Source organism: Doryrhamphus excisus, linkage group LG13 (genome assembly GCF_037039965.1).
Source record: "Doryrhamphus excisus strain RoL-2023G ecotype Guam linkage group LG13, RoL_Dexc_Guam_v1.1, whole genome shotgun sequence".
Lineage (NCBI taxonomy): Eukaryota > Metazoa > Chordata > Actinopteri > Syngnathiformes > Syngnathidae > Doryrhamphus > Doryrhamphus excisus.
In genome coordinates this window covers 9,234,712-9,257,337 of record NC_136369.1, presented here as the reverse complement: position 1 = coordinate 9,257,337, position 22,626 = coordinate 9,234,712, and the positions used below count along the sequence as shown (strand labels likewise).

Below are 22,626 nucleotides of genomic sequence, written 5' to 3'. Positions count from 1 at the left end.
GAAAAATAGTCGTAATTTCCTCGCCATTGCTTTTGTTAAACAATAAAATGATTTTCAAATTGAATACACTAACATAACCCTTTATAAAAGGTGCACCCGTCTACGAGATTCAGTACAACCGCCTAATAATTTTTCATCACAACAAACTGGGAAATAATATGACATATGTGTCTCAAAGTCTCTCAGATCTTTAAAATATATTTGAATATCGTGTTCTGGGGAGGTCAAACCGCATAGTAATTTACTCATGTTTGTAAGTTGAGGAAAACAACAGTTTTGTTCTATGATTAGCTATGGGTACTCTAGTTTGATATTGTCGCACTGCATAGGCAAAATATACACATTCACCGAAGAAAAAAATGGTCTCGCTCGTTCGCTCTCTCACTTTTCTAAATAGTGTTTTCCTCCTGCATACAAACTCCTTGCTCCTTGCCTGCAGTTGTATTGTTGCAGGAGAAGCAGGTAATCTCTCCCCCTCACTCTCCTGTCATCATGCAGCATGCATGTACAGAGGCCTAAGTCGAATCCACTCACCAACCCTTCAATAATTCATCGGTATTACTGTGTGTCTAACACCACACTCCCCGTGTGGCTTCAGACGACCAGACAGCAACTGAATGTGAGACAGCAAGACAGAAAGACCAAAGAAAAAGGACACTGGTGTTTTTTACTCCCTTTCCATCAACCATCTAATTCCTTATTTTTTTATTCAGCAATATGGAGCACAGCTTTCCTCTAGCCTAAACTGTTGAAAAGTTTGGACATTGAGTAGATGCAACATGACTCAGGAGAGCTACCAAACATTGCTGAGTAATGGAGGGCTGAGTCATGTCCAGTAATACGTATCACCTATGATACCTTCAAAGATGACCTCATCAGGAGCATCCAACTGGTACCGAACATGAGTCATGTTGGGTCACCCCTTCCCATCGTGGCCTCTGCAACAACGACAATAATGACTTGACTTTGTCAGTGTTTTGTGTGGTGTCTTACTTTGCTAACTTACATATCCAGTCACTGTCTATATCACTGATCCTGATGCTGGGTCATGTGAAAGCTGGAGTCTAACCCAGCTACACCCCTGGATTGAGCAGATGTCAACTGTTAAAACGCAACAATGCCATATGGTCTAAATGCCAATTATTAAGTGCCTATGAAAATAAAACCTCTTAGAAGTGTGCTCAATATCCTCCACTATTAATAATGGCACAAGGAGGATGACACATTCCAAGAATTCAAAATTCCATGGAAACAATACACAGCTCTCATTGGGACAAATCACAATCACATAATAGCTCATTTCTCCCCTTCAAACTAAATGACAAAAGAGCTTTGTAACGGTCTGAAGAGAGGAGGTTACATGCTGTTGCATATTGTATGTTGTGAAAAACGGTATCAAGTACCTTGAATTGATAACTATGAAAAATTCAATTAAGGATTCATTTATCCATCTTCTACCTGTTATCCAATGCTACATAATTGTTTTGGGCCTATTACAGCTGACATCATAACTGTGGTGGACCACACCAGTTCATCCTTTGTAGAGATGGGAACAACCAACATGGTTTAAATGTCTTAAAGTTTACGCATGCCGAGTAGGGATGTAAAGGTATGAGATTCTGTCACATCCAGAATGGATGCATTCTACTGCAATAGCATTCTCAATGGTACACCATCCAAAACCCTCAACAGACTACAATATATTCAGAACTCCGCAGCCTGCCTCCTCACATCCACCCACCTGATCCCGTGAACACACCCTGTTCTTCAAAACCTTCACTGGGTTTCCGTCCCCCAACATATTTTAAAGTCCTTTGCATTACCTTCAAAGCTCTACACAATTTGACCCCTACATACCTCACAGACCTCCTAAGCACTTTGGGAGTGTGACCAACCACAGTGGAGTGGGCGTGCCTGTAGGCGGGCTAAAGAAATCCAAAGAAATACAGCTGAATAGGTGCAGATTTTGGAAGATCTTGAAAGCTTTCTGTGCTGGTTATTGTTGCTCTATAGGAGTATGCAACTCAATGCAAAAGGCCGAAAAATGAACATAATAGGTCCCCTTTAATAGTTATGGAGGTTGGATAGCCCTGCAGTATCACAAACCTGTACTCTGCATTTATGCCATTTTTAAAAAATGACAGATTTCTATAGGAAAGATTCATTCACGAGGGTCGTGAGGGTGCTGGAGCCTATCCCAGCTGTCTTCGGGCGAGAGGCGGGGTACACCCTGGACTGGCCGCCAGCCAATCACAGGGCACATATAGACAAACAACCATTCACACTCACATTCATACCTATGGACAATTTGGAGTCACTAATTAACTTAACATGTTTTTGGAATGTGGGAGAAAAACGGAGTACCCGGAGAAAACCCACTCATGCACGGGGAGAACATGCAAACTCCACACAGAGATGGCCGAGGGTGGAATCGAACTCTGGTCTTCTAGCTGTGTGGCCTGCACGCTAACCACTTGTGCAGCCTAAAGGAAAAATATTAAAATAATTATTTTATTCTGTTCATTTTATCATTTTTAACAAAAAATATATAACTATATATCACTTAAATTCCCTTGTATAGATATTACTGTAAACATGCATTGAATGAAATTCATAAATTGATACTGTGGGGAAACCTTCCCCTCAATGTCTAACTGGAGCAGAATGAACATTTACTCCAAAATACTTTCACTACTACACCACTTATACTTTGGAATGAAGTTTCCCTTAAGCAAGTCATTAGAGCAGTCTGACATGATCATAGGCATGTGCCCTCATGTCTACCAGGTTCATTCAAACAGAAGGTAATAATAATAATAATCTGTGATCAGCAGTGATGTTGAATTTAGATGACTTATTAAATAAAAACAAATGGAGTAAAGGTTCTTATGCAGCACAGTTTCGATATAGCTTGCAAGGTGGCAGCTTTTGCAGGAAGGAAACTCCACCTCTGTTGCAGGCCAAGTGGCGGTGATGTCACAGACAACATTTTCTGGGACCCCGCCTACCTTCCACAGTCCAAACCCGTCACTCAGTTCCCCTTTAGCATTCCAGCGCTCCACCCACCCACACCCACATACGCACGCACACACAAACAAATGTTCGCTCAATACTAGGAGAACATTATAGGCCTCTTTTCACCATGAAAACAGGATTGATTTGTTGATGAAACAACAACAATAGTATTAGGTTAATTGATTGATTCATCTGAAGAACAACACAATAACAGACTCATGGTTGTCAATTTCGATGTCCTCAGATCACCAAATTCACGATCCAAACAGCTGCTCCTTGAAAACTGAACTGATGAATGGCTTAACAATCAATCAAAATGGAATTAAATCAATTTTAAAAAAATACCAAGACCCCGAAAAATGACTTCACGTCACCTTTATTATGCAAAGCTTTTGAGCCAAATGTTTACCATGACAATAACCGGAAAAACAACTTTGCCAGTGTGACATTTAATAAATGAAGTCCATCGAATCTGCCAGCTCTGTTCGCTGGTCAGGTTTGTTTTTCCAGACTGCCACAGTCAAAACATGAAGCCATAAATCGTGTCTGTTAGAAGAGTTGGTTGCCAGCCTCAGGGAAAGCTAGACAGGGTGATATGTGTAGGCGTGTAATCAACATCATGCTTGCACTATGTACCCACTTCCTCTCCAGAAAAACAGCTTTACAGACACTAAATATAGATCCTTTTCCATCTCTGTCACTTATCCCGATTCCTGCTCGTCTGGTTTGTGTCGCTGGGTTGACTGAATCAATCTAGAACCACTAACTCAATCCTCTGATTCAGCTACAATACAGATAAACCGCAGTTGTCATTTGCCATTAAAAAATAATGAAACAACACATTGACCTGTGAAGTCAACCTGCAACTGCATGTTGTCATAATATGAAATGATGCGGAGCAAAAACAAATAGCCATAAAAAAATGATTAGTGTTAATTACTTGCTACAAATGTATTCATGTTCAATGTGAACCCACTGAGCCTGAACTGAAAATGACCACTTGCCAAGGATAAATGTCGCCTAGGAGGTCTTAAATTAGGTTCAGTTTATAAATGCACACTTACCCCCACCTCGTCATACCCCAAGACATATCACACTTCCCCCTTCCTAAAGTGGAACGTGCCAAGACATACTGCAACTGTGGGTCAGTAGTCAGCACTTAAAGATTTTATCTGATCTTGTCACCCTCCTAAGGTCACAAGTCACTCAACTCCTATTCCTGTGAGTCCTTTATGGCACTTGTTTTTGTGTCTTGTGTGAACAAGCATGAAAGCAAAAAGACACACATAAACATCTATATCGAGCTGTAGGTGTGAAAATGAGCTCAGAGTGGTTGTGCATTTTGCAAAAAATATTTGGTGAAAATATTTGGTGCTCCAAGTTTCGGAAAGAAAAGTCACTGTTATTTTCAAGCAGATACATTTTTCTTATGAATGCTTTGAATATGGGTGTGTGTGAATTTCTAAATCATCTTGAATTTGATTGATTGATGGTTATAACTGTATTATTGTTAGTATGTGTTCAGTACTAAGTAATATTAAAACAAAATAAATAAAAACGCAAGTTATTAATAATAACACATCACACAATACAAATAAACACAGCAACTCAAAATTAGCCACAAAATCTGGAAAACTACAGTTATGCAACATGTTATAATGAAGATTATGGTTGGGCATCGTTTACATCAGGGGTCTCAAACACGCGGCCTGTGGGCCAAATGTGGCCCACAGGACACTAGTTTGAGGCCCCCGCCTTGATATGAAAGTTTAATGTTAGTGCGGCCCGCGCAAGTTTGATATCGATGCTGTATGGTATCATGTACCCAGAAAAAATTATTACGTTTGATTAATGTTCATGTTAAAGGATAAATAACTGTTAATAGTTATCCTCCCTATCCGTGTGGAAGTGGTAAGTTTTTGGCTATTTAAGTTTAAAGGAAATAACTTGAAGGCTACCGTTTAGGTCGCTAGCTCTCTAGTTTGCGAGTTAGCATGTGTCTCAAGACCCTGCAGTTGCGCAATATGTTGTAAATAAAAAGAGTATAAATGTGACTATAGTCGTGTTTTGTCATGTCTACAGGGCTCTAATAATGCTTTGTTAATTTTAATCTGAAACAAATAATTTGTCTACCCACCAACTATATGTGGTTTCTTAAGTTTTTATTATTTGCCGTTTTATTATTATTATAATATTTATTTATTTATTACTGATTGATTTTCTTTATTCTTGATTTGTTTATTTATTTTTCATCTTATTTTGTGTAGAAAAATAAAAAGTAAGATATTTGAGAACAGTGGAATGTTTTATCAGAGCTTTTCTTGTCGAAAATCGGAACCAAAGCAAAGTTTATTCATTTTTCTGTTTTTAATAAATGCGTTTTTTTGAAAACCTGATGCGGCCCAGTCTCACCCAGACCCTAACTCCAGTGGCCCCCAAGTAAATTGAGTTTGAGACCCCTGGTTTACATATAATCTGATACATTTGAAATCTTTTGTTGCAAACATTGATTTGAAATCAGAGGAGAAGTCTAAAACTTTTAGTTTTCGGTTTAAATAGTAGCATACTATAGTAGCATACTATAGTAGCATACTATAGTAGCGTAGAGTGGTGCCTAGAGTGGTGTTGGAGTGTAACCCCCGCGGATAGCGAGGATCTAATCTACAGTATACTATGTCTGGTATAGTCTGGTCCTCTGGTTCTTAGCATGTGGCCATTGTAAAAAAAATTTGTGGAATAGCCCTGTGTTGCAGTGTTGTGTAATGAAATGTCTTGTTTTTTTTAATGCACAAGACGAGACACACACAAACTAAAAGCACGTCCAAAAAATTCAAGGTAGGGCTTACCAAGAAGAAACTGATGTTTGGGTTGGTCACCTGTCCAGACACAGTCTCAAGTTCTTGTTTTTTAATGCACAAGATTAGACACATGCAATCCAGAAAATGATATGTAAATGTTACAAAAAAGTGGGCTAATAAATTGACAATAAAAGCACAAATACTGCGGATTTCAGAAAACAACAGATGGAATGATACAGCACTCTACAAGAAGCAATGAAGTCTGTAAAATTAAATAATTATTAAAAAAAATCTAAAAATTGTTACAACTATAATAACGAAAATGGTAACATTAATGATTATAATAATGGTGATAATAATAATAATGATGGTAATAATGATAAAGATTATAACAATAATGATAATAACAATAATAATATTACAATGATAATAATAACAGGGGAAAACAAGACAGTGGCATGAACATGATTATATCTTGCAAAAAGGGGTAGGCATTTATAAGCTTTTGCAAAATGTAAATGTAAATAATGGAAATATTTTGATTGATGTAAGAAATGCACTGTAATGTTTCATATATTTGCCCAAATAAAATTAAATATAAAAAATAATAGCACACATAAACATTGAAGTAATCACTGAAGGTTCTGAACGCCTGTTTCCATGCCAGTGTCACATTAAGCAAATTAATTCTGCCTGGACGAGTTCCATGGATGACGTCCACTTGAATGTCATGTTGTTCTTTTCAAGCCACAAACTAGTTGACATTGAAATGACTGCACCGCTCTTCTGGTTGCAACCAATTACCGTAGTGCACGACTTCGAGACACAATAAGCCCATCAATTAATCAGTTGGTTACCACCTACAGTCAGAGCATCAAACACCTGTTGGAAATATAATACTACCTATAATGTTAAATACTAAACAATAGGCGGTTCTGATTCTTTCCTTTATATCTCCACATCTTACAGCGTCTAAAGCTTCACACAATTTAATCGGGAATGTGTGTGAGCGGTATTGTTTTGCTGAGAGTGCTTGAAGTGGGAAGTTGCGGAAAAGAGGCGGAATGAAGGGTCTGAGGAGGATGGCGTCTCCACGCTACAAAGAAAGGGAGAGCAAGAGAAAAAGAAGGGGAGGGGATAGGCTTTAACTTCCGCTGGAAAGACCCACTTTTCCCATGAGCTCATACAAATTAGAAAGGTCACTTATTCAATGCACATGGAGAGAAAAGGGGGCACACAATATGTCTGCTGGCTCAAAGAGCCACTGGGGACCATTTTGTGAAAGGGAGAGAGAATTAATAGTCCACACTGCTGGACTAAATGACGCTTTGATTGATCCTGTCATTTTGTGTTCAGATCAATGATCATAAGGCATGTTTTGTATGCTACGATTTACTGCTTTCAGTGAATGTTTACAGTCGGACTGGAGTGAAGCAATGTCTTGATGCAGAACTCAATGAACCCCAGCATGTAACATTGACAAGCACTCTTCCGTCTAATGTGCAGATCAATAATTGCTCGCTATATTGTCTTCCTTGTCCTTAGATGACAGCAAGCCAATGTTTGGCTCCACCAGACTAAAGCAAGGCCCGGTGCAGACATAGCATTACTATTCTCGCAAGTAACAATTGCGAAGAACATTAGTTTGTAACTAAATAAACAACATAAACAACTGTGCCGTAATTAGGTTATTGTGGGCAAATCAACCGCTCCTTTTCTGTGACGTGCTACTAATAACCTGTCATAACTTCCCCTCGCAGAAAAACTTCCAGAATCTGCACCTATTCCAGCTGTATATGCTTTGATTTGTGCTTTCAGCCAAAACTGTCTGTCTGTTTTAATTTATTCCACCCACTCTGCTGTGATTGGTCGCACGCCCCACAGTATTTCCTAACTATGAACCATATAAGGAAGTCCCGCCTCTGTGACATCACAAAGGGACAGTTTTACCACAGCATTTGAAACCAAGCATTTTGAGCCATCTGAATGTCTTTTAAGGCTCACTTCCAAATGCGCACACCTCATTTTCTCAAACTTTGGCATCTTCTAACACAACGATACTACATTTATAGGTCAGAAAAGTGGAAAAAGGATAACAAATGTAAATTATTTTCAATATATTTTTAGGTGATTTATACAGTATCTGCATGGCACTATGTTGGACATAGTGGCATAATGTATTATCCAGGCCATGTAAAAGGAAAAGCACTCACAGGGAGAATAAAGAAGAGTATAAATGTCCCACCAAGCGAGCCAACCAGTGGTACAGCCAACCTCCTGGTCTTGCCTGACCCCTGGCATTAAGACTTCAATCGTGCAGCTAAATATCAGTGTGAGCTGGAATCTGAAGACTTTTGAACCCCCTCAAATACATTGAATCAAAGAAGTGACATTTAAAGGCCCTTTTCCTACTGGATCGCTAGTCTCAAAGCAGCCCTTTATATTAGTTACCACAAATAATGTCCTTATTTTTACAGAATTACAATTGAAGACCTATGTTAATACTTCAAAGGGTTACAGCAGACTGATTAAAAAATGACACAAACATCCAGATCTACTATTTGATCAAGCCTTATTTTTCTTATTAAACACGTTAAATCACCTCACAAACCTTGCATTAGCCTTTTATCAATATTTCCTCTTAACATTTTACTTGGGTTGACCTGATTGCAATTCATTTCTTGTTAACCTTGTACATGTGAAACTAGTACAGCAAGGAAGGTACTTACAACACATGCAGAGACAGACCTTGGCTGTAGTCGCTCTTCTCTTTAGAAGCATAACTACCAAGTAGGTAGTGCTGTCATCATGAATTGTGCTGCACTTTAAATATTATCAGGATTATTATTATCGCGATTTAGGGTATGTGGCATGCTACCTCCAGCAGACAATCACTGGTCACCACATTAGATACACCTGCACAATTCAGTGAGATCCAATAATAGTGTATATGCACCCCTTATCCTCACGAGGGTCGCCTATCCCAGCTGTCTTCAGGCGAGAGGCGGGGTACACCCTGGACTGGTCGCCAGCAAATCACAGGGCACATATAGACAAACAACCATTCACACTCACATTCATACCTGGTTATTGCGAATAGCTGCTCTATAGGAGTATGCAACTCAATGCAAAAGGCCGAAAAATGAACATAATAGGTCCCCTTTAATAGTTATGGAGGTTGGATAGCCCTGCAGTATCGTAAACCTGTACTCTGCATTTATACAATTTTTAAAAAATAACAGATTTCTATAGGAAAGATTCATTCATTCATTTTTTTTCCACTTATCCTCACAAGGGTCGTGAGGGTGCTGGAGCCTATCCCAGCTGTCTTCGGTCAAAAGGCGGGATACACCCTGGACTGGTCTTCAGCCAATCACAGGGCACATATAGACAAACAACCATTCACACTCATATTCATACCTATGGACAATTTGGAGTCGCCAATTAACCTAACCTGTTTTTGGAATGTGGGAGGAAACCGGAGTACCTGGAGAAAACCCACGCATGCACAGGGAGAACATGCAAACTCCACACAGAGATGATCAAGCGGAGAATCAAACCCAGGTCTTCCCGATCTCCTGACTGTGTGGCCAACACAATATCATATTATGTCAACCTTAACTGCAATTTGAGGGAAAATTGGAGTTCAGGAAATACATAATCCAGATAATCCAGAAGAACACCAGAGTGATGTCAACAGCACACAGAAGAGAATGAAGTCCATTGTACCTGACTAGTGCTGGCATGTTCCTGGCTAGTGTGATACCTTGCTAGTAAGCCAGCTGAGGTCTGCATTCCAGACAACTGAGAAGTCGGAAATGTAAGAACTCCAACTAACAAATGTGCAATAGACTGACATCCAAAATTAGAATTGCTACTACTGAAGTCTGCAAAAACGATGTTCTCCAACTTCACCAAAATGCAGTAGCCTGGATATACTAATAGAGACGTAAAGTCAATGCATGTCATAGTCATTCTAGTTCAGTGTGAAAATCAACCATAAATATTAAATTAGGAAAATAGGCGCAATCGGTCTTCTGATTGACCGGTGCATGCTGTATTGTATATATTGTTGGAATTATACTTTTTTTTAAATTTTACAATAAGAATGCATGTTAGGCTCGACCATTAACTCCCCAACTCCATTTGCTGCCAAAGATGTATTTATCAGTTTTTTTCAACCTGACCACTTGCTCCCAAAGACGCATTTTAGTTTTTTAGGGTTTTTTTGGGCGTGAGAGACAAAAAGGAGTTAAAATACACCTGCACAATAGAAGACATCATGTTTCGTGCACTTTTAAAAATGGCCACAAGGTGGCAGAAATGCATTTTATAAAAGCTCGGCATGCATCTTTGCCTTGTAAAAGAAGCTCTGCAGAAACCAGGAAGTGAAAAGGCTTGGAGCCATGTAACATTCAAGAGATTAAGCATTAAAGGGAAATTGAATACATGCACCCGCTAGTAAACGTGTGCATATGCTCAAAGTTCATTTCCAAATGTGAAAATTGTAAATAGTCCATGGTATGTCTATACAGCCTAAGAACACAATATTCCGTGTGCCTTGAAAAATCAGTCAAAATAATCAAAAACGTCTGGGTTTGAATGAGTTAAGTGTACTAATGTGATGGCCACCCAAATTGAGATGGTTTGGGATAAATATTTTGGGATCCCTTGGAATCCATCCATTGGAAATCCATTGGAAATGCTCAAAAATGCATACTATCCCAAATACTAGTACCACTTGGTGGCAAAAGAACTAAAAATTGTCTTTGCTACCTCAATTGTGAGCTATGCTTTTAAAGTTTGCCTTGAATACTCTGTGTTTGGACTTCTTAAAGCTCCAAGTTGACTGTTTCCTACTTCCAAAAAAGTCTCCCTCCATCTTTTTAAGGCAGAGGTGGGGAGACGTTTACGCCAACGTGGGGTGTTTCTGAAAAGTCAAACTAGCCTGAAATTGAGATGTCTAACATTTAATGCCACCATCAACGTGTCAGCATGATGGTTGTGTGTTGTGCATGCAAAGCAAGCCAGCTTCAGCCAGCATCATGAGCTGCCGGGCAAGAGGACAGAACTGTTCTGGTTATATATACCAGATAATATGCTAAACAGTTGTTTAGTTAACATGCACTGCCAATTGAAAGCATTACCTTGTGTTTGCCGGCACCAGCTGTTACTGAAGACACACAAATGTATACAGTTGCACCTTTTAGATCAGAACAACAGTCACGCGACAGCTGTTTAAGTGACTCAGGAAAACTCAAATATTTATGTTTGCAGGAGTTCGTTTAAGTGATGCTAACTCTGTTTATCTATCAGATGACAAAAGCTACAATGGAGAATTGACTAAAACATTTGTCTCTGTGTGATCTAAATGTGAATCAGTTGGGGAGCAAAAGTGCATGTCGTCTTTGTCATCAGCACTTTTGGACAGTGAGTCATGCCGTACTGTCACCTGTTGAAAGGTTGGCTGCTTCCATGCCACACCTTCTCCCGCTGATGGACAGCAGGTGTCCCACAGTCCACATGGACACTTTCTACATGAGACACGCCAAATGTCCACCAGCTGTCTGGCAGCTAGCCCAGCACCAGGCGTTGCGACAAGCACAGATGCATTTTAAAAATGAACCATTCATGAGGAACTGATATAGTCACTGTTTCAATAGAATAAGAGCAGGCCTCAAGACCTCCTCAGATGTGACCCATACTAAAACCATGACATACAAAAAACAGACAAATTTGCTATAATCAGGAAGTATAATTCTGTATAACATAGCACTGAAAAGCTACAAAGCAAATACATCCCCTAAAGGCAGACTGCTATATAGAACAAGCTGGGATGCTTAGTAAGTGCTATCTTCTGGTAAAGGGATGACATCAACCAGAACATCATTGCTTTTCTGTCAATGAAGTCATCTTTGATCTTCTTGCATGAAAAAAGCAATTTCAGACATGATGGACTCAAAAGTAACAGTTGAAATATCCTGATTCTCTTACCTTGCTGTTAAAAAAAAGAGGCTGTCCATTCAGAACAAGAAAAATCATGCCTGCTCCACTTTTCAGAGAAAAGGAGCTCAAACGGTCAAGTTTTTACGATCTCAAGAACAAAACGTTTCCTTAATGACATGATAAAAACTGGTAAAACAAGCATATTGGCTTTCATTGGCTTGAAATAAGCTATGAAAATAAATGAGTAGCTCTTGGCCATTTTCATTTTGTAAAAGCAAGTCTCACAAGAAAAAACATTTGTGACCCCTAATATATAGTAGCCTATAGTAGTACATTTCAACATTTACACCGCATGTACGTGATCGGTATAATCGGTGCAGGCCGATTTCACTCATGGAGCATAAAATCCTGATGGGAATATCCCTAGTTCAAACCAATTATGGAACCATGACATTGGAAAACCAAAGCTCTGAGAACCAGCTCCGAATAAGGCACAGCGGAAAAGGGATAACAGAGATGTGGGCGGGTCTGTGTGCACTGAGAGGTGTGGTTCATTTGCATACCTCTGAAAGATAAATTTCAAGATTTAACATTTAAATGTAGCATTTATACATTCATTCATTTTCTACCGCTTTTTCCTCACAAGGGTCGCGGGGGTGCTGGAGCCTATCCCAGCTGTCTTGGGGCGAGAGGCGGGGTACACCCTGGACTGGTCGCCAGCCAATCACAGGGCACATATAGACAAACAACCATTCACACTCACATTCATACCTAAGGACAATGTGGAGTCACCAATTAACGTAGCATGTTTTTGGAATGTGGGAGGAAACCGGAGTACCCGGAGAAAACCCACACATGCAAACTCCACACAGAGATGGCCGAAGGTGGAATTGAACCCTTGTCTCCTAGCTGTGAGGTCTGCACGCTAACCACTCGATCGCCGTGCCGCCTGCATTTATACATAACATTTATATTTAAATTGAAGGTTTATTCTAACCATGTATATTTAGATTTAAGATTTATTCAAAAAAATTAGATTTAAGATTTACATTTATATTTATTAAACTTAAATTCAGCATTTTCTTTTAGCATTTTGTTACATTTTTAAAACCTTTAAAATGAACATAAAAAAAACACAATTTAATTTATACATCAAATGTGAGGGAAATTTGTTAAATGTGAGAAATATTCAAAATGTATCGCTAAAAAAATTGTATTGAATATTTACATTTGGCCCCACATACCCAGTAGAACTTACCTGTCAGCATTTTTGCTCCAAGCCATTATTTGGGCTGTTTCACTCACTAAACAATACACCAGGTCTTCCTGTTTACAAGTACACACAGCAACCATTAAGAAAACGTACAATACTTATCAATTATGCAGTCGGCATGCTGTATGAGAAACTGTGAATACACTACACAAGTGAATGCACTTCGGCGGTGAGGGTGAGAGGCCAACATAAGCATGTCGTTTTCCCATCGTCAGAGTTGTTGTTGAACTAACCGACTATGAGATGTGAGATCCGACACTGTGGCTGAAACAGACTGATGTGTGAACACAGAACAATTGCCAAAACAACACCCGTCGCCTCATCTGTCTGCAGGACTATCCGAGAGGCTCGCTGACCGGAAAACAGAGGGGAGCAGGTGAATTGGAGCACATTATGGAGTAGTAACAGTTTCAAATGTGCAAACACGTTGGTTGTTGACTGATAATGCTGTCATTAAGTGTTGATTCATATACAGAGGAACGCCGGTTAGCGTCCACCTCACTTTTTTCAGCTAATGTAAATAATTTACACCATTTTGGCTCAGTCAGTGTACAATATTGCTCAGGACTTGTCATGTTGTTCACATTGAATGCGAGTCCAACAATTTTATCACAAATATCCTTCATAGCGTCCTAACCTTGCTAGCAAAATAGCAACTGGGACCAGAAGTCTGCTCGTCGCCCGTCTATGATGTCATCAACAATTGCCTCTCACTTTTTTATAGTTTTATAATTACGGATGTCCCGATCTAATCTTCAGGATCAGGAGTGGGATTGGCAGCTGATCTGCTGTATTAATGTTCATAACAAAGCTTATTGTTATTGAAAAAAAAACGGATCATACCAGATCGGATCGGGACATCCTGTTTCTAATTATAGTTTTACATGCCTAAAACTATTGTAAATGCACGTAAATGACAAATGAAAGAGATCAATTCACATTTAATGTTATTTTAAAGCCATACACACAATTAAAAAAACATGAAATACAAACCAAATCGCTCGCTACAGGGGCACACAATTCGTGCTAACAATTCGTTGTACGATGATTTCGGTTAGTCAGACCCCAATCAGGACTTGTTTACGTCACTGTTTCAGTTTCTTTGTTACGCATTAACTAGTTCAACAATTTTTATGAAACTTTGCTGAGGGGCCAATGGAAATTTTGACTGACATCGTGAGAGCCGCATTACCTGGCTGTGCAGGTGTATCTAATGTTGTGGCCAAAAACTACAAGCGTTTCTCCTGCTATGATAGCTTGTATTGTAGCATGTGCAGACTCCCTGGATACTCATTAGTTCCTCATTATCTTTCAGTAAGAGGAGCGGTCAGCTAGTCTCCTGAGATTTACCAGATGGGTGGGAGCGTCTTTACAGGTCCTCAACTCCCTTTAACATGTGCATTCCATTGGTATGCTGTGTGGCATTTAGCCAGGTTACCTCAGTAACAGGAATGTTTCCATCCATGTCATGAAGGACTCACATCCGCAAAATTTGCAAGCAGGCCCCTCAAATTTTCATCTATGTTTACAACTTGTGGTAGAATTCATCATAGCTGGCACTCGAGGAAATGCAGTGGAGTGATTAAAAGCAAAGTGATGAATGTGCTCAGCACTTTTCTATCAAGGCTGGCCATTAGACTGTAAGATGTAAGCATCCCGATACTTAATACCCAACTGGCAGCAACACACACTTACTCACACTTGATCCATGGCAACAGGCAGAAGCCACTTTGATCCTCGCTATTATAGTAGTCAACTGATGCTGATACCACCGTATGGGATTAAGCCGTTATAATTGCGGTCATTGATTGCAGTTGTTTAACCAATGAAAGGCTTTTGAATGCTTTTTAATAATTAAACGAACCTATCATGTCGTGTAGGTACTAGGTTTGCTGTCTTATATAGTATTACATCCTGTTTTTGGTTTGGTTTGTTCAGGTTATTCATTCATTCATTTTCTACTGCTTTTTCCTCATGAGGGTTGCGGGGGTGCTGGAGCCTATCCCAGCTGTCTTTGGGCGAAAGGCGGGGTACACCCTGGACTGGTGGCCAGGCAATCACAGGGCACATATAGACAAACAACCATTCACACTCACATTCATACCTATGGACAATTTAGAGTCGCCAATTAACCTAGCATGTTTTTGGAATGTGGGAGGAAGTCCTGTACTCCTGTACCTGGAGAAAACCCATGCATGCACAGGGAGAACATGCAAACTCCACACAGAGATGGCCGAGGGTGGAATTGAACCCTTGTCTCCTAGCTTTGAGGTCTGCGCGCTAACCACTCGACCGCTGTGCCGCTTGTTCAGGTTATATATAATTTATTTCTATTCATATTTTTAAATGTGCATTATATAGGAACTAGGGATGTCCTGATCCACATTTTTTGGTCCGATCCAATCCGATACTAATTTTTTTTTGTCAATAATAATTAGAATAATAATTATAATAATAAGAGTTCAATTGTATGCTATCTGTATTTACTAAAGTTGCCAGCTGAAAAAGCATTTGAAAAATTTCTAGCACTGACATTAATAGCAACAATGATGTCATTGTTGACTTGCAATAGCCAACTACAGCGGGCCTTCTATAACAATTGTATTGCATTGAAGGAAGGAGGACTATGGCTGAAATTAACCTGTCATAGAGACACGGATGAAAGAAAATAAAGTGTAATGAATATTGATACTTGAAGTCCCACGAGTGGACCACTCTTCATTTTTATTTCCACAGGAATCACGATAAGTTTGATACACTTATTCCTCTATGTGAAATCAACAGTTGCCCTTCCATCACAGTTAACACTTCATCAAGCCGCAGGAAGTCGGGGCTAGCCACACTCTAAGCCCACAAGGTCTTATCACAGTTCAGTGTGCTCTAACAAAGAAAAGTCATTGGCTTCCAGAAAATGAAGAAATTGTGCTCAGAGTGTATAAAGGGCCTTTCTTGCACTCAGCAGTGTGGCATGTGACGTGAAGACCTACAAAGCCTTGTTTGCCAGTATAGTTTCACATAAAATCTCTCAGTCATTCCTTCAATGTGTCTCTACGTAAGTACAACAATATCTAAGTAAACATGCAGAAATGTGTGGGATATATGCAAAGTAAAAAGAGATCCACAACAACATCAAGTGAAGTGTCTGAATATCACAATAATAGAATGTTTCTATTACATTTTTGTCTCATTCTAGAAGCATCCAATTAGCTTCTTTGGGGACAAATATGACTGGTCATATTTCTTCAAACAACCAAGTGACACTGACACACAAAGATTACCCCACATGCCGTCTCTAACGTGAGTCATGTTTTCCCGTCCTTAGACGCTTCTTCCCTCACAAGCGTCACATTAAACAACACTCTTGTGTTCCAAAACGTTTGTCAGATGACTCAATGTTATGTCATCCCAGTGCTATCTCAGCTTGAGTCAACTGCTTGGCATCGACGCAGGGGGGGGTGGCCGACAGGACCGGCCACTCTGTTGCCACCAGGCGAGCGACATCATCATTTCCTCAAAAATCTCTGCCTCAGCACATGATTTTTTTTATCCGCACTTTGCCTCTGACTGGGGTGGGGCATAAAAGCTCTCTAAAGCAGTGGTTCTCAACTGGTGGGTCGGGACTTAAAAGCGGATCACAGAGCCAAAAAATACATGAAATGTATTGGGCAACTTTGTCAATCTTGTATGGGAGAGGAAGCACAGCTGCAGATATCTGCTGGAGAAAAGCATGCTATCAAGAAACAGCATCTGTTTCTGCAGCTCACCCTGTGTTTAAAACGATCCCTTAAAATATAAAGTATGAGAAGTTTGAGTTGAAAAATTTGTCACCACTGCTGTAAAGGATTCGTCTTTACTTGTTATATCATGTTCAGATTCCTCCATATTTCATAATTTCCCCCAGCTAAATTAACTTATAGTGCACTGAGTTTGTTGTAGTAGCGCCTGTTAAACTGAACCTCAGTATGTCCCCAAGTTTGGGATGGCCATTTTTGCACTCTTGTTTATATGTGCCAACCACCATGCGGCCCATCCTTACATTCCTTCTGTTGTAATCTGATGCTAAAAAGTACATACAATTAAATATGGTAAACACTGATACCCAATTTACACCTTTTTCCAAAACTAGCATTGCAAACCACTTCTTGAAGCAACACAGTTCTTGCATTGACATCATCAATAAAGTATAAAGAATAATCTGCCTTAATATAAAGCAAATAAGTAAAAACATTACCATGACATGTACATAAGGAAATACATGTTAAGTACTCTATATTTTTGCCAAAACAATAAACCATGTGCCAAGATTCCGACACACAAACAGTTCCACTGATTCAGGAAGCAGTTCATTTTTCCATACAAAACTAGGAGGTCCTCCATGCAGCAGCAGCAGTAGAGTGACTTCCTTTGCCAAAGGGCCAAATTCCACATGGTCCATGACCATTAACATCATCCCACCCAGAGTGCATCAGACCCCTCCCACCGTCAACCAGTCCCACCCAAAACTTCCAACAGAGCTCTTGGGGAAAGCCTCGACTTCATGAACAGCTGTTAGGACTTCTCCTCTGGCAGGAGAGCTCGGAAGAGGTTGTATAGCTCTTCCTCATGCTGTCAACATCTCCTCTTCGCTCACTTAGACAGCGGCATTTATGCCAGAGGAGCACGAGGGCGGATTAACTGATCCCAAACACACACTGGGATCCAAACCTCAAGCCAGTGTGTGCCTCTCAAATTATATCATGAGAGAAATGCATCTTCGGGGGAGTACTGCCAGGCCTTGTTTTTACTGGGATGATATGATAATCTTTTGGATTTAATCATTGTAATACTGGTATTTTTCTTTGTAGAAAAACAGGAAATGAACCTTTAAAAGTAACGTTATTATTGAAAATCACACAAAACTTGAGTTCAGCAAGAATCAAAAGGTTTCAGTGAAACTTCCCAAGATCCACCATGGATATGCATGGCAACACATGATGAATGCTAAGCATACCTCATGAAATCAAAGGATTAACTCTGCCCATTATGCTTTTCAGTTTGCTTTTTACAGGATTTGTTCCATAAAAGTTAGCAGCCTTAAAGGGACATGGCGCTTTTGGGGGATTTTGCCCAAAATTTAACAATTGCAACAGTGAGAACACATCTTGTGCTGGAAGATACAGCTATTCCATCAGTCTGTATCCCAATGAGAGTGGACATTGGAAGTAACTGTTGTTGGTGTCTGTGTGTGTATGTTTCACTATACGTCCCGATGACAGCATTGTTAGCTAGCTTATATTAACTCTTTTTCTTGCGTTATAATGCACAGAAAAGGGAAAGAAATATGTGTTCCCCTTTAACTGCAGTTTTTTTAATTTGGTCCATCATTCACAATCCTTGTGTGAAAAAACAGACACATATTTCCTTCCCTTTTCCGCACATTCTAGCACGAGAAAACAAGTTAATATGAGCTAGCTCACAATGCACGCCATTGGAAAGTACCTATTTCAACTACAAAGCCCTCTAAAAAAATTAATGTAAGGTAAGACTCCTCCTCCTCCCAGGCAGAGAATAATGTTGCTGTGCGCTAGGCAGGTCAGGATATAGTGAAAGCACAGTCTAGGCTGGTTATTATACGAGTTGTCACTTGTTCCAAAGTGGGGTATGCATACCCCCAGGGGTACGTCATTTGTCATAGGGGGTACGTGAATAAAATTTTTTAAAAAACAATTAGCGCCTAACACTCACAATCACAAGTGCGCCTGAACGCCTCAAATTGCAAGGCGATCGAAGACGGAGCGTGAAGTTGTTCATTGCTCTGTGTGCATCATAGCAACAAATAATTACATTTGAATTATTATTTTGTGCATTAAGAGTGTTTCATTTATATTGGTGTTAAAATTCATCCCTGAGCGGCACAGTATTTGTTTGCCTGCTTCATTCACACCAGTTAGACTCCCTCAACAACGTTTTTTCCTGCGTAACCACCACATCGGGAAGACCTGGATTCCATTCTCTGTGTGGAGTTTGCATGTTCTCCCCGTGCATGCGTGGGTTTTCTCTGGGTACTCCAGTTTCCTTCCACATTCCTAAAACATGCTAGGTTAATTGGCGACTCCAAATTGTCCATAGGTATGAATGGGACCAGTCCAGGGTGTATCCAGCCTCTGTTCCGAAGACAGCTGGGATAGGCTCCAGCATACCTGCAACCTTAATGAGGATAAGCGGCATAGAAAACGGCTTTTCTACTCACAAAAAAACCAGTATCATAAATAAACAAATCTTATTTTGATCTGACACTGCAATAAAAAAACATGTTTGTATCTCACCCAAATTCAGTCTGAAAAAGTCAGCTCACCCACCTAAACAAGTTAAGTGAATGGATGAATGAATGATGATTAACAGTGGTTAACTTATTTTTACAATTCTGGAAGTTTTGACATCATGGGTTCCAATTCTTAAACTGTAACCTCCCGTTCACTACCATCACCACACAATGCTGCTCCAATGAGCTCATGACAAATATGACATTCTTCTTCAAATGCTCCATAGCTGAGGGTCGGCAGGGTCAGTGTGCTACAGCAAAAAAAACTGGGCCAGCGCTATCCGATCCCTTTTTACATGGTATGCAGTTAATGAGCTTTTTGAACCCTCATTAGACAAAAGGCCCACCCTCCTACACACACCACACATTCACCAAAAGCTTTTCACCCCCGCTCTGAAACGTGTGCCAGCCCACTATTGTCTCTGCCTGTGTGGAGACATGCAGCTGCCTGCAGTCTATTCTCCTGGAAGAACGAGTCAGCGTCACTTCTACTTCTACAACTAACATACACACTGCAAAGGGCAAAGTTTGTCATATATTTGCATGTGTCAGGTAGGGTCAGGTAGGTCAAAGCAAAGTGTTGGCATGCAACCAAGGAGGTGCACCTTATATACAAACCAGCCATTTCAAGCATAGTGTAAAAGTCTAAAACCTTTAGGAGAGATGGGTGGTCTCCAGTCAGAAGAAAAGGGGTTCCACAACACCAAGTTTATGGACACCTTGTGCTGTTGCTCCTGCTTACAAGTGAAACACATTTCTTCCTGTGTGCTTCAGCATATTTCTCATGTGATTGAGTTTGGACTCTTCTCTTGTCGGTTCTGCCATAATGTTCTGCTTCTGACGGATGAGAGAACTTGAATGCAACTTTTCCTCTGCTACTATCACTCATGAGGTGTGTGCACTAGTCGAATAACAATGAATTAAGTGGTTGACTTAGTTACTGTCAAATAGAACAAGCCACAAGTAAAAAACTAACTTCCCCTTTCTTCGAAATAGTGTAGTAGTCGTAGTAGTGGGGGGTGCATTGAATGCCAACATTTATCTCCCAAAATAAGCTTTACTCCCAAACAAATCGCCCTTCGCTAAGTTGCTGCAGGCCTGCAAAGTAGCGGCGAAGAAAACAAACCCCCGGCGCCAGCTTCACGGAGCCCCGTCCGGCCATCGTGCAGTGTTTTGGGCAACAGAGGGAGGGAGGGAACGTAGCCTTACTGACCTGAATAAACTGGATTGTCAAGGCCGATTTGCCGACACCGCCGCCTCCGACAACAACCAGCCGATACTTCTCCTGGACCGAGCCGTCCTTCCAGCCTGCCATCGAGGACACTTCACCGCCGCCGCCGCCGCCTTCACCACAGAGCCGCACCAAGCCCCACTTTTCTCCTCTTCCACTGCGCAATCGAGAGAAGGCCCGAAAAAGGTGCCGAAATTGGGCTCGTCGGTTGAGACGGAGGAGCAGAGAGGAGTCCAGGAGGTAGCTTACGGGCGCCGGTCCATACGCCTCACCGTGTATGAGGTTCGACAACACTACTGCGACGCTCAACAAGATGTGTGCAGCCAGAAGACATCCGCCGGAGAAGTACTATCGTCTGCCGCTAGGAGGCAGAGTCGTGCGCGCTCGCACACACATATGCTCACCCCTGCAGCCTTGTCCGGAGACTAATGTCACGCAGTCACATTTTTGTCCACAAACAGCAGCCTGCGCGCGCACACACACATACACATACATACACATAGTACATACACATAGTACATACACATACATACACATACATACACATACATACACATACACATACACACAAACATGTTTAATTCCAAACAATCACACAATACAATTTGACAAAAGTGTCATATAGCAATATCACTAATTCCAGCCCGTATTGTTTAGATACCAGGTATAGTAACATTTTAGAAAGTAACATTTTAATTTTGCTTCCCATGTAAAGGGATTTTATGGTCGAGCAGGATTTTATGGTGGCCTGTTCCAGCTGCCCTAATTCAGCTGGGATAGGCTCCAGCCTATCCACAACCCTAATAAGCAGTGTAGAAAATGGATGGATGGACTTTTGTTGGATTAAGGACCTGACTCAGAGAGGTTTGTTACAAAAGCTGGTTATGCTGTGTAATAAAAGTAAATTCAGCAGTACTTTGGTTGCATAAAAGGATATAAAGGTAGATATAAGGTATATATAAATATACTTTATACAGTGAAGAAAATAAGTATTTGAACACCCTGCTATTTTGCTATTTCTCCCACTTAGAAATCATGGAGGGGTCTGAAATTTTCATCGTAGGTGCATGTCCACTGTGAGAGAGATAAACTAAAAAGAAAAATCCAGAAATCACAATGCATGATTTTTTAACAATTTATTTGTGTGATACAGCTGCAAATAAGTATTTGAACACCTGTGTATCATCTAGAATTCTGACCCTGAAAGACCTGTTAGTCTGCCCATTAGAAGTCCACCTGCACTCCATGTATCATCCTGAATCAGATGCACCTGTTTGAGGTCGTTAGCTGCATAAAGACACCTGTCCACCCCATACAATCAGTAAGACTTTAACTTGTAACATGGCGAAGACCAAAGAGCTGTCCAAAGACACCAGAGACAAAATTGTACACCTCCACAAGGCTGGAAAGGGCTACGGAGCAATTACCAAGCAGCTTGGTGAAAAAAGGTCCACTGTTGGAGCTATCATTAGAAAATGGAAGAAGCTAAACATGACGGTCAATCTCAATCGGAGTGGAGCCCCATGCAAGATATCACCTCGTGGGGTCTCAATGATTCTAAGAAAGGTGAGGAATCAGCCCAGAACTACACGACAGGACTTGGTCAATGACCTGAAAAGAGCTGGGACCACCGTTTCCAAGGTTACTGTAGGTAATACACTAAGACGTCATGATGTGAAATCATGCATGGCACGAAAGGTTCCCCTGCTTAAACCAGCACATGTCAAGGCCCGTCTTAAGTTTGCATATGACCATTTGGATGATACAGAGGAGTCATGGGAGAAAGTTTTATGGTCAGATGAGACCAAAATAGAACTTTTTGGTCATAATTCCAATAAGCGTGTTTGGAGGAAGAAGAATGAAGAGTACAATCCGAAGAACACCATCCCTACTGTGAAGCATGGGGGTGGTAGCATCATGCTTTGGGGGTGTTTTTCTGCACATGGGACAGGACGAGTGCACTGCATTAAAGAGAGGATGACTGGGGCCGTGTATTGTGAGATTTTGGGGAACAACCTCCTTCCCTCTGTCAGAGCATTGAAGATGGGTCGTGGCTGGGTCT

General features: G+C 40.6%; 1 protein-coding gene across 1 annotated transcript in view; it reads right to left on the bottom strand.

Annotated features, from left to right (window-relative positions):
* The window catches only part of rras2 (RAS related 2), a 29,161-nt gene extending 8,224 nt beyond the window's left edge, over positions 1-20,937 (bottom strand). Inside the window, exon 1 of the mRNA XM_058089049.2 lies at positions 20,547-20,937. Coding sequence (XP_057945032.1) covers positions 20,547-20,648 — 102 coding nt within the window. The 5' untranslated portion in view covers positions 20,649-20,937. The remainder of the gene's footprint in view (positions 1-20,546) is intronic.
* Between the last annotated feature and the right edge of the window lie 1,689 nt (positions 20,938-22,626).